The 16,447-nt window shown below is 53.3% G+C and overlaps 1 protein-coding gene across 1 annotated transcript; it reads right to left on the reverse strand.

Annotated features, from left to right (window-relative positions):
• Window positions 1-10,023: 10,023 nt before the first annotated feature.
• On the reverse strand, window positions 10,024-15,408 carry LOC100903298 (cuticle protein 18.6). Its single transcript, XM_018641645.2, has 3 exons — window positions 15,370-15,408; window positions 14,735-15,223; window positions 10,024-10,671 (listed from the first exon to the last, which is right to left on the reverse strand). Exons 1-3 carry the CDS (start codon window positions 15,379-15,381, stop codon window positions 10,222-10,224), a joined length of 951 nt encoding a protein of 316 aa, XP_018497161.1. The 5' UTR covers window positions 15,382-15,408; the 3' UTR covers window positions 10,024-10,221.
• Window positions 15,409-16,447: the final 1,039 nt, after the last annotated feature.

Consider the following 16,447-nt stretch of genomic DNA (forward strand, 5'->3'; position numbering starts at 1 on the left):
GAACATCGCTGGGTATCTTCGAGCTCCATGTGAAATTATTTCCGCGTTGACGCTGCTCGGTCAATCGGAAGAGGCATGTGAAGTCTCATCATTACGAGACATCTTCAAAAATTTCCGGGGAACTCTGACATCCGTTGCGATAGAATATGCAGCCATATCACATATTTGAAATCAGCACAGGAAAAGATAGAGAGTTTCTAGCGAGCGCATATTCCGCAAACATCTGACGACCGGTCGGCACCTCGCTCATTCTCATTCTCTGGACAGACCCCCTCACCGACACAGCGCTACAGTTCGGGGGAACGCCCAAAACACAGCGATATACAGGCAGAATGAGCAACATCGGCCCTCGCTGCCAATACTAACAAATGCATTCAGCGCCCGACCTTCTTCCTGCGAACTTTGTAGGATGAGCTTCTGGACTTCGGAATCCCGAGATATACCTAGACCTAGTATGCTCCGTCGGCAACCTGCAAGTTAGAGAGCTATAGCGCATTATTCGATGCTCGTGGACTGTGGAACTTCTCCTACATCGATGAGCTCGAGCTGAACAGACGGAACGCTCCTCATTCACTCGAGCCGTCTGACGTCGCTTCGCACGAAGATCTTCATCGATCAAGTCGACCTTGTTCCGGGAGGTAAGTCACGGGCCCGGACCCGGCAGCCGGCTCCTTCTTTTAAATAACCCAATGGTAAAGCGAGAGGCTCCTTCAGGGAGCCTCTCGCTCTTTTATGGGTTTCAGGAGGAGGGATGACTTGCCGAAAATTCCGAAGTGTCCCCGAAATTTCCAGGGTCGATTTGCTATTGCGCAAAGCGCAGGATACCTGGCTGATCCGGGCAGGGAGCGTCCGATTGGGGGCCGATAGACCGAATGTCCACCGTCGGCGTGTCGCCGAGTGAAATCTGCCTTGAATCTCTTCTACCTTCTGAACCCACCCACATGTTTGTTCCAGTGAATTTGGACAGGAACTCGCGTAAGAGTCCCTGTCGCAGCGTATCGCTCCTGACGAGAGCTACTCTCTCGAAAAAATGAAATTCGTGATAGGATGGAGTCATCTGATTGAGAGCTGTCAATCATCATTTGAGTCTGTACTCGGTGGTGTCCGCTGAAACAGGCTACAGATCACTCGGGCGGCTTCCTCGATCGCACGCGACTGCTACGTGTTTCGTATGAGTTACAGACGGAAGACCGGCGAGCTCTGAGCTGCCCCGCGTACATTGCACTACTGTCGGCAGCGTGCCCCAACATTCAAATTGGGGTTACCGTCATCGGTCACCGTTCAACGCAGAGCGCCTGACGGACAGCTCAGTTTATTGAAGTGCGAACTCGAAGCTGGAGTGCCACCCACAGGGAGAGCGGGATCGTATGTGGAACGAACCCGTGATAAGCCGAGAACGTAGGCCGGCAGTCGGTCTGACCAGCCGACCGACCGACAGACCGAGCGACTGACTGACAGATGGACGCAGGTATCTGGACGGCCGCAGTCAGGAGTAGCCAGGACAGCAGCAGTCAGACGGGAAAGCCGGCTGGTTGGTGGTAGGTAGTCGCTCAGCGTTTGGAAATTCGACGCCACCCAGTCGCATGAACACATGAGCTCGATTCTCTCTGTACGACGACACACCCACATTTGCCACTGACCAGGAACACTTTCAGAGCTGATTGGACAACTAACGAACAGTTGTGAAGAACTCCTCCTTAGCAAACGAATCGGACTCTCGATTGTGTCTCCACGATCATTCCTCGATTCTTTGAATTTTCGCCAGCTCCGTGTCTGTCGCTGCTTACTGTCGGACCGTCGGAAGGATACTCTCCTTTCTGAAGCACGGAGTGACGATGCGTCATTTCGATCGGAAGGGGTTTGCGAATAATTCACTCCAGGAGCGGCTTTCCATATTTCTCGTCCGCTGGGGATGATGGAATCGGTGATCGGGGCCGTACACCGCTGATCGGTGGTCATGGGGTTGAATCATGCTCGAATGCGAGAACTCGTGTTTGAAACTCTTCTCCTGAGTCGGGATGTGCTTTTGAAGAGCCCGAGCGAGAGCACGCGTCGGAAGTGCTCAACGAAGCGTGACCTCACGACAAACACTCGTTCGATGACGAGCCTTCCCGCCGATTCTGTCGCTCAAAAAGTCACCGCCGCAATTGTGCTCTTCGTTCGAACCGAATGCCAAACTTGTTCCTCTCATTTATTTCCGTTTTTGAAGCGAATTTGTCGCATTGGTGTCGAATGTATGACCCCGTGCCGACATCGATCCCATGCGGCATGGAAGTCCTGGTCCCGGAGAATCCGAACTCCAAGGAGAGAAATCTCTCTGACCGAGATTTCTCGAGCCTGGAAGCACAAGGGTGCTGCATGGTCTGAGAAGGGCGGAAGAGCGTGACGTCGAATCAGGACGACTTTTCTCCGCACTCGTTCTCCCGGGTCTAACCTCACGTGGAACTTCAGCCCTTTGCTTTTGTTTCGATTCGGCAGCCGGTGACGATAAGCTTCGAGGATCGATGATTTGGCGTCTATACTCATCATCATCACGTCGGCGAGCTCACAGATGTGACTTCCCGAGGAGAGGACTCTCCAACGATCAACGGCACGCGTTTCCGAGGCGTCACCGCAGCATTAGATTTTCACGCTTCAAAATCACCGAAGTCATCGATACGTGTTCGGAGTGTCATCAGTTTCCGATCCGAGCACATGATCGACTGCGCGCCGCGACTCCGCGGCTCACTCTCTGTCAGACAACATTATGCGCCATAACTTCCATTTTGAGCAGATTTGATGATGACCGAAATTCGAAAAATCTATCGCTCGACGACAATCTGTCTCTCCCTCCGACTCCCTCGCTGTGACGTCGCTCAGGGCAGGTTTCGTCCGTGTGTGGGAATTCTTTCGGGGCTTGATTCCGTTGGGATTCGGCGAGGAGATTCGGAACAATACAACCACAAGCCCGGAGGAACAAAGTCGACGATCAAAATTCCGATATCCTCATGAAGCCTCTCGGAGGAGCAAGACCGGTGGACTCACGTACGACGATAACCGTAAAAAGCTCTGCCTAACTCCGTAGCGCTCTTTGCCCTCTGAACTTTTCCTTCTATCGTCTGTAAAGAAACAATCGTGTCTGCTAATAACGGAGCCACATTCACGTCCAGGGGCATGTTCAATAAAGGAAGCCTCTGCCAGACTCTCGAGCTTTCCTCGGCGAGGGCGAGCTGCTCGCTCAGAAAAAGGTCGGCCAGCTCACACGGGAACGGAAACGAAAGGAGACGCATAATAATTCGGATCAGCAGAGCTTTGATGTCATATGAGGCTCGAGACGCGAGTCTGCTGCTGGTGACATAACACGAGGATTACCCCTGAAGAGCTGCTGACAATGCACGGCTTTGTATCTTTGGAACTCGCGAAAGGGACTCAGCGGTCATCCATGGGCTCGATTCCCTACCGATTCATTCGAATGAATATATGAATAGAATATCGGCGGCGCACCGGCCTTCTGTCTTCAGATCCGACGACGAAAGGAGCTAATCATTCGAGCAACGATCGGACGGGGGCATTCCCGAGTTTTTACGCCTCGCTCGGTCGAGTCGACGGCGAATTCGCCTCCTAATTTTCCCCAATCGCCGCAGAGCTCTGGATGTCTGCGATAGTTACCCCGAGTGCATTTGGTACACATTTGGTATCGGTGTAGTAAATCTCTCCCACGAGCTTGTGGTAACCGAGTTAAATGCCTGGCGAAACCCGATCTATCTTCAGAGTAGCGAGCATCCATCCGCGATAGCCAGCCAGTTCGCGAGTCTGGCTAAATGGCGACCGACCGACCTACATACCCCTGAAGTCGAATCCCCAAAAATCGTTCCCCCGAACTCTTCTCCCAGTCTCGACGAAGAAGCGCTCGGGTACTAGGCGCCCGCTCATTCATTCATCCACTCTAGCAACACTCAAATAATTATTATTCTCCTCCTCCTCGGAGTCATTCGACTCCTGCTGGGTGAATTCCACCATGAAAGGAATCAACTTGCTGCTCGGAGCACCAATAATAATCGAGAGGCGAGCCAATCTGTTCCTTTCCATTCGAGTGAATACATTTCACGGTCACGACGTGCCTGCACATTATCCCGTGTTTTTCCTCGAATGGTTCATCCATGAGCTGGAAAAGGTTGCTCGAATTAGAATACAAGAGGAGCGTACCATCATTACGGTGTGGGATTGGAGGCGTATCGGCACGCTCACCCAGCTACGTGGCGTCGTCGGCCATTCAGCGTAGGAGACCAGCAGCGAAGGTTGGGGAAAACAGGAGGAATCGGTTCTTCCAAGGAATTCATGGGTACGGTGTCGGAGTCAGATTCTTCAAGCCGTCGCGGGGCCGCTCAATGTTGTCGAGTGCGGGGCGCTTCTATGAACTGGAATGATGAGCTCTTGTCTACAATACAGAAGCCCGAGATGTTCATGTCTGGAGCCAGCCGCTCGGTGGTATCTCCCTGAGGATGAGTGTTGCCGGTCCCTTGGCCGGTACGGTTCATCCTTCCGTCCGTCCGTCCGTCCGTCTATCTAGCTGTCTCTATCTCCCGTAGGCGGGGTCTGAGAAGGAGGAGTCACTCGGAGACTTTGCTCTGCTCAGACGGACAGACAGGCAGACAGACTCACCGAGCGGGCGACCGACCGACCGACATACAGACCCATAGACCGACAGGAGGCAGCACTCCTTACCCCTGAAGGCAAGGTGCCTGCCTACCACGGCTTCAAGCAACCCATCGGCCTACGGCCACCTCGTCGGTCGGTCTACAGGGGTTTTACGGTGAACGGAGGAGAAGATGGAACGAAGAAAAAAAGGAAGAACAAGCTGCCGCCTTTACGGCCCAGATGATTGGATTGCCAACCATCCAGCCAGCCACCCTGTCTGCGTGCCGGCCTGCCAACACGGGGCTCGGATGAACGAAGAAGAAGCTACGGGCTGGAGCGCGGGGTCGGCCGCTCTCTCTCCATCCGTCGGCCGCGTAGGTTTCGAGCGGCAGCAGCGGACGAGTGAGGGGCGAAGAATAGCGAAGCTACCAAAGAACCTAGGAGAGAAAACCCTTGCGAAAAGTCGTTCTTTGTGGGAACGACGACGGCTGAACGGATGGGTACACGAGTCTACCGACCGGAAGATACAGTAGCGAAAATATACTGCCGACTCGAGGGAGCAGAAGTGCGAGGGGACGTCTGCCGCTGGCGTCGGTCGATGGAATCCCGGTCGTCCTGCTGGACTCCTCCCGCGTACGTCCGTCCCTGGAAAGCGTTTGACCTCCGTGCGAATCGCGGATCCATTCCTGGTCGCCGGTGCTCTCAGCGAATGTGTATCGCGAGTCGGGATCTGATTACGCTCTCGTATACGGGCGCGTCTTCAATCTGGCAACAGAAGTCGTATAATTGTGATTTTAATCGAGACAGGAAGCTTCATCAGAAGCGATTCCGATGCGATAAATCTCGAATTCATCTCGCTGAGAGTGAATCCACGGAACGGAGCGTTCCCACTCGGGCGAGTCCGCTGCGGTATCAAGCCGATTCATCGGTCAGCGGACCCGCTACGAGCTGACGACAGTGATGTTTGTTCTCAAGTTGCCAGCTATGAGGGCCCTTCGATTCGGAGTGCAGATCGAGGCCACGAGGCGCGTGCCGCTTCCCGATGTGGGATTCACGGGCAGAGTAGGGGATGAGTCGTCGCCTTGGAGCACGCCGAATCGAAGTGAGAACATAATGCGCCGCACTCGCTGTCTCTTTCTCCAGCGACGGTGGACGAACAGCCTCGAATTCATCGCTACGAGAGCCCTTACCGCCACGTCGGATACCAGCAGCCCATCCGTATGATTGTTCTTGGGCCCGCTGATCTCTGCCTCGTCGCACCTATCGTGACTCGTTCGTTCGTTCGATTGAGTCTCGTGGCCGTGACTCCTGTGGGAACTCGACTCAAGATCCTCTGATCTTTATTCATCTTCTATCGGGATTCCCGGCCAGACTTGAACGCTGACCCGGGGCGGCAAAACCACTCGCGGCGGCGCTGCACTCTTTTCTGGTTTTCTTGCGAGGGATTCGCGACCAGGCCGACAAGTAGCCCATCCTTGGACAGGGACCCGTAAAATACAGAGCGTGATGACGTGAGTAGGCCGGTCACGAGACATAGTCGGTGCCGTCACGGCTAGTGTCCATTATTTAATTTAATAAACGGTAGGAGTGTGATCAGACCGTTTACAAATTACCTGCAGAAAGCGTGACGCGGCACGGTCGCTGGACATGCTCCGCGGATGTCCCATGGCAGAGGAGTCTCCGACGCCGAACCCTTGCTCCACCGACTGAGCGGTGAAGCTACTCGATTATATCGTAGACGAGGCGGTTGTATCCATGAATGAAAAAGTGGGCCCGAGTGGCGGTGCCAGTGGCCGATGATACCAAACTGAAATTTAAGGACTACATCGAGAGCAGCGGAGTGGAACGTCACGAAGGGAAACATCAACTGATTATCTGAGTGGCCATCCTCTCAGAATGTGGGAACTATCAGACACGGCACTAAAAATGGAGGGCGTACCTCCGTGTGCGAACGAAGAGCGCTCTTGTCAGGCTGAGATGTCAGCTGACACAATCAATAACCTACTGCGTACGTATCGTACAGTATCGTACATTATCGTAGATTATCGTAGATTATCGTACATTAACGTACATTATCGTACATTATCGTACATTATCGTACATTATCGTACATCATCGTACACTATTATCTGTCACCGATATCGCTTCACCGACGGGGTCCCCGTGTTCTGGATGGAGCTCTGCGAGATAAGAGCGTGGAATCGGACAAAAATCATCTCCGCTAAGCGGCAAGGAGCTGCTCTCACTCTCCCAGCAAGACTTGGATTGGAATCGGCCTCTCTCCGTCTGAAGAAAACATCGCAGCGAGAGGGAATACTCAAATGTACCAGCCGGTCAGAGAGGGTCAAACGGAGAGCAAACGACGAGCATGGAGGAAGAGAAGTCATGCAAGTCAACGAAGTCATCATAATCGACCGACCTCGCAGATGGTTGGCACTTGCCATGGTGGCGACCGCCTTGCTACAGGTGCCCTGACACAACGGAAACTCGCAAGCAGCAGGGTCACCACCCGAGCGGAACCGATCTTTCTCCATCCCTGTCTCATGGAGGATCATTGGGGACCATGGCTGTGGGATAAATACAAAGGGGGTCGAAGAGAATGAGCGGGGAAGTCTCGATGAGGGAGCCTGTTAGGCAGCGATGCAGTAGCGAGGCTGGGGGAATTCGCCGCTACAAACCCCTGATTTCGACTTGATTGAATTAGTTTCCAGCCTCTGACAGTTAGAAACGACCAGTTGAGCAGACCGCTCACATTCTGCGAAGTGAGCACCGCTAGGGAAACCTCCTCCTGGTTGGTCTGGGGCGAAGATTTGAAAAGGAGCAGCGAGTATGGTGCAAGACACGCAGAAGTCACCGAAGCCAAGTTCAAAGAATGCTCCGCCGGAGTGAGATTGCCTCGAAGGGAGGAGACGGAGGCCGAGCATCGCTCGTTCGATACGTCGTCGACTGGACATGCGAACAGCGCACGCAATACGCGCGCACATTGCGGAATGTTCATTACTCATTGAGTTTCGACTCGATGGGCCGGCGCAAGCTGATTGTTTCACCCTGTAGGTTCGGCAAACGCACGGGGAGAAGTTTCCATAAACGTCCCTGGGGGACTCCAACACCTCGGAAGCGTTGTCGCTCTCTGTACCCAGCATTGTACCTCCGAGGTGCTGGAGACTCGAGTCAACGCTTGTTCGCTCGCTCACTCACTCGCCCGCTTGCTCGCTCGCTAAGCTGGCTGACCGACCAGTCAAGCAGTCAGCAGTTTCTACCGCGATGTCCCCCGTCCCAAAGAGACATTTTCTTTCCCCACTTGCACCCAGCTTGCTTAATTAAATTTGCATACCTTCGTCATGTTCAGCGGCTGAGGGAAATCTCGCGGTTCTTTGATAGCAGCCCGAATGCTCAGTCATTTTGAGCATCGGTATTCTCCTTCGACCTTCACGGAGACTTCTTTTTCGTGACAGCTACCCCGCATTATCATTCGTGTTTTCTCATGGATCCGAGTCGGAGAGCTCTAGCCTCGCGATGCACCCCGAGAGGGGCCAACCTTCCCACCGAACCATCAGGAGGCAGTTTAAGAGCTTGATTTGTCGGACTCTTGGTCTCCCAGGAGGTCAGGCCGGTTCACACCTAATTGAGGACATGCGACAGAACTTTCCGAAGGCATTGTCGGAGAGCGACGCAACCCCACCGAGTCTCGGAATTGTTTACCCCAGGAATGAGTCCGCCAATCTGCCGGGATCGTCGAGGTTTCTCGGCGGTTCGGTCATCCGGAACCCTGCCGTTTCTGTAGAGCCCTCCCCTTCCGAGATGATCAGCGAGCAAATCTACATGTTGAGGTGTCGACCGGAGTTCTCGAACAAGTTATCTCGCGCCCGAGCCTCGAGGGAGATAGTGCTGAGCTCTTAAGGCTTTTAGGGACTCTCGGCTCGAACTCACGTGACGCGTCGCTCGGGAACTGGCCGTGCTCGACTCGAGATCCCGATAAGAGATAATCAGCAAAACATCGGGTTCTGACGACACCACCTCAACTTTGGTCACTGAAAACGCTCAGCCTGTCCGCTCTGCATCGGAACTTGCGATTGCTTCGAGTTTCGCAGAGCGGAGACAATTGACGCAGTTCCCACTGAGTTCTGTGTTGGGGGAGCGAGGAACGCTGCTAGATGTATTAAGTTGAAATTGGTTGTGACAGCAGACTCATCCCTGAAGTCTCCGCGGGATTATGGCCAAACATAACATGGCCGTGGCTGTGGAAATGGCTGATAAGACCGGCGGTCGCACGCTTGATCACGTGAGCGCGCCGTCGCACTAAGCCTAGCGGACCCGAATTTTGACATATTGCAGAAAACATTCCCGTTGACGCCGAACGCCCGAACGGGTGGGAGTCTATTACGGATCGGGAGCTCTCTCCCCTCGATTCCTACCTACCTACCTACCTACTCTAATAGAGGATATGGCTCTCTCGTTATTATTTTTTATTCCTCTGTATTGCATGGCTCTTTTTCTCTCGCTGGCCTTACGGGATTCCTTCCGATCCGATCGACGACCGGTATAATCCGATATTACTCGGAGTCCGGATTCGAGACCAAGTGACAGGCCCGCAGTAGGTTCGTCCGAACATCCAGGGAGTCGGTCATCCAGCCAGCCATTCGCTGCTCACTAGAGAGAAAACGCAGCACTAGAGAATTCGTGAAGTGATGTCAAGTGTGGACAAAAACTCATGTTTGTCTCTTGTCGCCGGAATGATTAGATTATCGGCAGTGTGTGAGTATGTGTCCGTGGGATTCGGATGGCAAAATGATCGGCTGGTCAAAGACACCCCTCCGCTCGTTTCTTTGCACAGTAGGCGCGTTGACAACTTGTGCCGAAGGCGTTATAGGCGACCGGAGAGCACAAACCGACCATCTAGGCAACCGACCGAAAGAATCTAATCAAGCCCCGCCTTGCCACCACTTGTGGGCGCTATTTGCTCGTTTCTTATGATTTGCCAAAATCAACTTCGCAACTCCATCATGTCAAGGCGAACACGCCACGCCATACATTCGTGTAGACGTCTTGCGAACAAGGCGGTGGAGGAAGCGAGAATCGATGGGTCTCTCCATTTTTTCACGCCCCTCGAGCACAATGCAAACTTAGCGAGAACCCTCCACCGAGGACGAGCTCCTTGCGCCCATGAAGATATGGCCGGAAACTTCGTACCCACATGGAGTCCAGCCTGGTCGAAAAAGCTCCTGCTCCTTGACTGTCTCATATTCCTTCGATCTTCGTGGAGACGTAACTGACACGTCTTCACTCTCTTCAAAGCGTCTTCATGGGAGTCCTCGATGGAAGCTCTCCGTTAGCTAAGGTGGTCTCGTGGGTCCGCGTCCGCAGCAACCTAGCTCAGTCCTGGGAGTCCGTAATAGAGAAATGAATCATTTTATTCTTGAGAGCGCAGACGATTCGATCGGAATTCTATCCGAAATAGAATAAATAGTCTCTTGAGAGTGTAGTCTATACAGAGGAGATATCACAGCGTGGAAGTACAGAAGAATCTTCAGCGGTTCGCAAGAGCGCGAGCCGTCTGTACGGTCTGAAAGATGTTGTCTTCTATTCCCTTGGCTATCTAAGAACCTAGTAGTGTCCGTGACCGTACGATCCGTGGCCATAAGATCCGTGACCGTACGAGGCGACGGGAGCGGCATGGGCGATGGGAGCTGCGTAAGCAACGGGAGCCTTGGCGTAGGTGGCGATGGGAGCCTTGGCGTAGGTGGCGATAGGGGCCTTGGCGTAGGCGGCGACGGGAGCGGCAGCCACGGCCTTGATGGCGATCGGATGGGCGTCGTAGTGCGCAGCAGCGGGAGCAGAGGAAGCGGTTCCGGGCTCGTTGGTCTTGATCTGGGCGCGGAAACCGTGTCCGTCAGCGACGTACTCTACGTGTCGGGAGATCCCGCGAGCGTCGGTGAACGAGTAGGATCCCTTCTTGTTGTTGTGCTCATCGGAAACTTCGTGACGGGATTGCTTGGTTCCGTATTCATCGACGGAATCGTAGCCGAACTTGTACGGCTGAGGGGGGTACGCGATCTGCTTGGCGATCACCGGGGCGGCGATCTGCTTAGCAACGATGGGGGCGGCGATCTGCTTGGTGACAACAGGCGCAGCAGCGGCATACGCTAGAGGAGCAGCGTGGCCATAGGACGCGAGCGCCGGGGCGGCAGCGTGACCGTAGGAAGCGATGGCCGGAGCGGCAGCGTGACCGTAAGAGGCGATGGCCGGAGCGGCAGCGTGACCGTAAGAGGCGATGGCCGGAGCGGCAGCGTGACCGTAGGAAGCGATAGCTGGAGCGGCAGCGTGCCCGTAAGAGGAGTGACTGATGGACGCGTGACCATACGACGCGACGGCGGGTGCAGCATGGGCGTATCCCTTAGCGTAGGCGGGGGCAGCGATGGCAGCGTGTCCGTATCCTCCGTAAGAGCTCAAATGCGTAGCTTGGGCGGCCACGGCGACGGCGGAAGCCACAGCGATCTAGAAGCAAAATTAGAGTTCCACTGAAATCCTCGGCTCCATTCGACATCGATGTTCGGGAAGTATTCGACTGCATAACTTTTCGCAATTAGTATCTCAACAGCTCAATAGATAACATACTTTGGCGAACATGTTGATTTGCGTTTGATGATGTGTACAACCCTTTTTCGTTCGATATATATCTGCATACTGAAGACCCTTGCCCCTGCAGTGGCGAGGGTGTGCCCCCGTAAGTCGACAGAAAAAGCTTCCATGATCGAAGCTAGGATAATTGCTCATTTATGTTCCATGTTCTCTTAATTCATCGAAATTTTCTCCATGTCCCGCTTCTCACAGAAGTGTGTGATTCATGAAGGGAAGACCTTTCGACAAGTGTCGTCGACATGGGTGCGGCTTTACATCTGCGCGCGCTTGAATTACCTTGATCGATTTATCGAGTCATTCCATTATCAAAGTGTCGGTACAGCTCGGGAAGGAGGGGCATCGCAAATAGCGAAGGGACAACGGCACTGAGCGGCACCGTCGTAATGAACAAGGCAGAAAATACGTTCAGAGAATGTCCTGGAGGGATGATCCCGATGTGGGCAGCCTGACGAACTTTCAAAATCCTCGCCGCCCATGCCGCCGGACGGGCTCTCCCGATAGGCTCCTCGATTCCACGAGGCACCGCGATTCGACCAATGTTTACTGACTCGACGAATGCTCTGCTGTCTCATTTTCGGTCATTTGAGCTTCGTGTGCGGAAGCCCGAGGATTTCCGTCGATTCAAACGGGAAACGCAACCGGATGACGTTGCTGCTTGATACATAGCTCTCAGAAAATTTCATCGCAATGATTCAATCGTCGCCATTGTCTTTCTTCTCCCCACAGAAGACTGAAAGCTTGCAGAGTGACTCGCTCGCTGCACAGCGGGTCGCGGAGGCCTGTGTAATCGTAGACTTTTGTTTATGATAGCGGTATGCCCCGAGGCTGGCGGATAGTTAAACGCGAGTCACTTCATGAGCAGCTTCTGTTGGGGAGAATGGAAACCGAAAGTCGCGCCTTGCCGCAGGCTCAAACTCAAGGTCCGGTCAGCTTGTATCGTTAAAATCTGAGGAATCCTGACGAACGCGCTCCATAGGCTGACCGCAGTCTGGCGGCCATCATCCTCGGCTCAGAAAAAACGTTTTCTTAGATGTGATAAGTGATAGCCATCAATGGTAACAGTCGGTGACCACGTATACGAATCGAATGATCAATAAATGATGGCTAGTCACGCCGGAAATCATCATTAGCCTTGTTTATCTTCGCTCGTTCGCGGATAAGTGCTGGTACATGATTCGGAGCGAAATCGCATACGTTGAACCCATATCGGAATGCCGTATAGCTAAGTCTCGCTTGAATCGAAATGGAAGAATTTTCCGAGAAGCGGAATAGTCCCCACCGAAAAAGCTGTATGACGTGGATCCGCTGAGGGTTGAACGACGTTTCTCAATGTACTTCAGATAAATTGTATGAATCTTCCTAACGAGAGGAACAAGAACGAGAAACACTCGAAGAAAGCCGATTTGAAAAACAAGCCATCGCTCGATATTAGCCGACATTGAGTCCTGTAGTAGTCTGCAGTCTACTCCCCATCGATCAAATCGACAGGATTGGGAGGCTTTTTGATTCTGTCTCGGGCGGAAGGGATGCTGGATACATTGCGCAAAGACCGTAGTCAGTCCATGTTCCGCAGGACGTTGGATCAAGCCTTGTTGTGTTTATATTCGCAAACGCTGCAGTCAGGAACAGGATTCAAATCGATTTGATCCTCACGAAGTCGATCTTTGGATCTCGCGAAGGCGATTCAGCTGTCATGTCTCTCTTTTGATAATTTGAAGGACTGGCGGCCTACGCGACTTCGTCTGTGGTCCGTTTGCTGAGCACCGCGTTTTCGCCGTGTTCGCATATCGTCCAGCGCACAAGTTTGATTATCTAGATGACGCTTAATCGCTCTAACCTTCTGGTCAAAATGGTTCGATTTCTGATGAGCAGACTGTTTGTCAATGTGTCGACCACGACCAGCTATGCAACGAATCCTTTCGCGCGAGCTCCGTCTAAAGTGGTTTCGATGTACTTCTCAAAACCGCCGGCAGCCACTTCCCTCCGGGGTTCCACGCAGGATTTTCTGGTGAGGCTCTCAGGAGCGGTCGCTGTTAATTTGATCAGAATAATTCGTTCCGATATCCAAGTTCATGTGTTAAGCTGCGATGTCGGCCCGCGACCGCGCAGTGAAGCTCGCGTTTTACACGATTTGGACAAAGCTGAAGTCTCACCGAATCGACTTATCGCCCGATTTAGAGCATCTTTGCGAAGTCCTCGCGAGATCCGTAGGGGTACGGAGCGGCCTGCTTCCCTGGTGTCCTGATAAATGACCGGTATCTCACAATCAGCTGAATTGGCCTATATCGCTCTTCAAGGAGGCTTACCAAGATACCATCTCCTTGGTCGGAGCATCGGACTGCGGAATCATCACATTTTATATTATTGTTCCATCATTCACCAAACGATGAAAATCAGATCAATACTATTGTATCTCCTGGCGGTTCCCTTGTCGCGGGGCCGCGCCGGTGTCCCGCGTTCCACCGTTCGATCGTTCCGGAAAGCCGAGGAGTCGACTGGGTGCAAGGCCTCGTCCGGCCACCGCTGCGAATCAGCGTCTTAGAGTCTAGTGCTTTTCCCGGAGGGAATCGTACCGTGGATGAGCACGAGCGAGCCCGCGCGGAGTGTTGCCGATATCGGGGGGTCAGTCTCGGTCCGCATTCAGTTTCCGACTGATGAGACATTCCGACCCTTGAACTGCGCCTCGCGACCCCGCTCCAGCTAGAGTTCGCCATAAAGATTCAGCGGTCTCAGAAGCACGATCTCGATGATCGTTCGTCATCGGATCGGGCTGTTCCTGATCTTGCAATTCCGTTAGCGAATTGTATCGTCCTGTGGTAAGAATACGCTAGGAGAGGATTCTCTAAATTATTGTCATGATGATCGCTCTCGTTGGGACTTGGACGAGCTCGAGAACGAGGCCACGTTCCTCGGTGGACGCAGTTTTGGATTGGACCGGCATTCTGAAATTCCGCTCGCCGTTGTTCCCCGGTGGAGATACTCCTCAACTTTTAGCAAGATTTCCGTGTCCATATAGCGGTATCAGCGCACCGCAGAAGTTCGATGGGAGCCACCGATGGAGGTCGATGCGTAGCCCCTGGCAATTGCGTGAAGCGAGGAAAATCCGAAGTACGAAATCACCCCCGGTTTTTCCGGTACAGAAATTCCGGAAATATCTCTTTCTTCCCTACGAATGCTCCCAGATGACATTCACCGATTTTTCAACGACTCCGGCCGTCATCTATGCGATCGAGAACGGGCAGTTCGCAGCGCCGCAGAGCTCGTCTTGTAAGGCACGGGTTCGAGATTTGCCCAAGAGCGATCCCGCAAGCCTGTGGCAAGCACCCGCTCCATGTAGCGGCAGCATAATCATTTCACAAATTATTCGTTGGATTGGGGAAGGGGTCCGACATAATAAACCTATTCTCTATTATTCAGTCCGAAATTTACATGCTTATACACATCGGGCTCAATAGTGCCCGGACGCGGCGTAGGCGGCGATGGGAGCGGCAGCGACAGCCTTAATCGCAACAGGGGCAGCGTTATAGTGGGCGGCAGCCGGAGCGGAAGGGGCGGTTCCGGGCTCGTTGGTCTTGATAGAAGCGCGGAAACCATGACCATCGGCGACGTAGTCAACCTGACGAGCGATTCCATGAGCATCGGAGAACGAGTAGGATCCCTTCTTGTTGTTGTACTCGTCGGACACCTCGTGACGAGACTGTTTCGTTCCGTACTCATCTACGGAATCGTAACCGAACTTGTACGGTTGGGGAGGGTAGGCGATCTGGGCCTTGGCAACGACAGGGGCGGCGGCAGCGTAGGCCAGAGGAGCGGCATGACCGTATCCTCCGTATGCGGGGGCCGCGATGGCTTGACCGTAACCTCCATAAGAAGGCGCTCCGTACGAAGCGGCGCCGTACGATGACGCTCCGTAGCCAAGACCGGTGGCCTGGGCGGCAGCCACGGCGACGGCGGAAGCAATAGCGATCTGTCGAGTTCGATCACCGAGAACATACATTAGAAAGGACCCACGCTGTAGAAAGTCCGGCGTTCCGGCGTGGAAATTATCTCGAGCACACAAAGGTCGAACAATGTGCTCGAAAGTCCGGTGGTTCAATCGGTGGACTGGCTTACCTTGGCGAACATTTTGTGGACGGTTGCTATCGACTGGGCTTTCTTGTTATTCCGGTCAAGATTTGTCCAGTTTTATACGATCCGGCTATCTTAACCTTGGTTAAAACTCTCCCCGAGAACGAACCCCACTCGTACTGGACAAACTGTGCAGCAGAAACACCGCTAACGTGTCTTTGGTTATCTAAACGGCGTTCATGACGGTGGCCAACAAAAGTCAAGTCAGATCTCATCCATTCAAGTCAGATCCATCGGCATTGTTCGGGGGACGCGGAATCCGCAGCGTTCTTAATGAGTCTTAATCGCGTCACTGATGGTCGTCTACTCCTAAGTCGAGCCACGAAGTGGAGTAGTTTTCCTGGGATTTCGTGTGAACATAGTGAATTTCCGCGCGTCTGAATGGACCCTATTTTCTGTCGACACCGACCACAGTCGAAACCGCGATTGGATCGTCGAAGTTTCCGCTGTGAGAATGATATTGAATGCAAGCTTAGATTCACTGTAAACAATCGCGCCTGATATCAGAGGTCTCGAACAATCCGTTCTCTTAGAAACCCGACCGATGCGCGGGAGGAATCGCATAAAAGAATCCAGTCGCAGTGACCGAGGTCCTCGAGGTCCTTACGGTAGGCTCCCCTGTCTCTAGTGGATTTTTCTGTGTGAAAGCGTCCGCGACGCAAGGGAGTCCCGGACTAATCCCGTTTTCGCCCCGATTTTACGATGTACCATGTGAAATGACTTGTAACTTGGAAGGTAGTAGCCAGTGAGACAAGCGACGATCGGATCACAATGCGAGCAACAGCCAACGCTATTTTGCCGCGACGTTATCGAACGTATGCAGAAAAAGTTTCGGAAGCCCTCGCCCAGTCGAGGCATGCGACAGCGAGCGGTCAACACAGCCTTGTAATCTTATCATCGCAGAAGGAACGGCTGTTTCTGTTAACCAGCGACGTTGGGGGTTGTTCGCCGGTCGATCTACCGACGGTCCAAACCAGCACGGGCTCTTTTTCGGATTTCTATCGTCATACTTCTCTGTACGACAGGCTAACGTATCGACGGACGGATGAATCGCTGTTTTGTT

Source organism: Galendromus occidentalis, unplaced genomic scaffold (genome assembly GCF_000255335.2).
Source record: "Galendromus occidentalis unplaced genomic scaffold, Mocc_1.1 scf7180000075896, whole genome shotgun sequence".
Taxonomy (NCBI): domain Eukaryota; kingdom Metazoa; phylum Arthropoda; class Arachnida; order Mesostigmata; family Phytoseiidae; genus Galendromus; species Galendromus occidentalis.

Coding starts and splice junctions, on each gene's coding strand:
- LOC100903298 (XM_018641645.2), bottom strand. Junction 10,672..14,734: donor CTGTCGCTGCCGCTCCCATC/GCCGCCTACGCC, acceptor ATCGCCAAGCAG/ATCGCGTACCCCCCTCAGCC.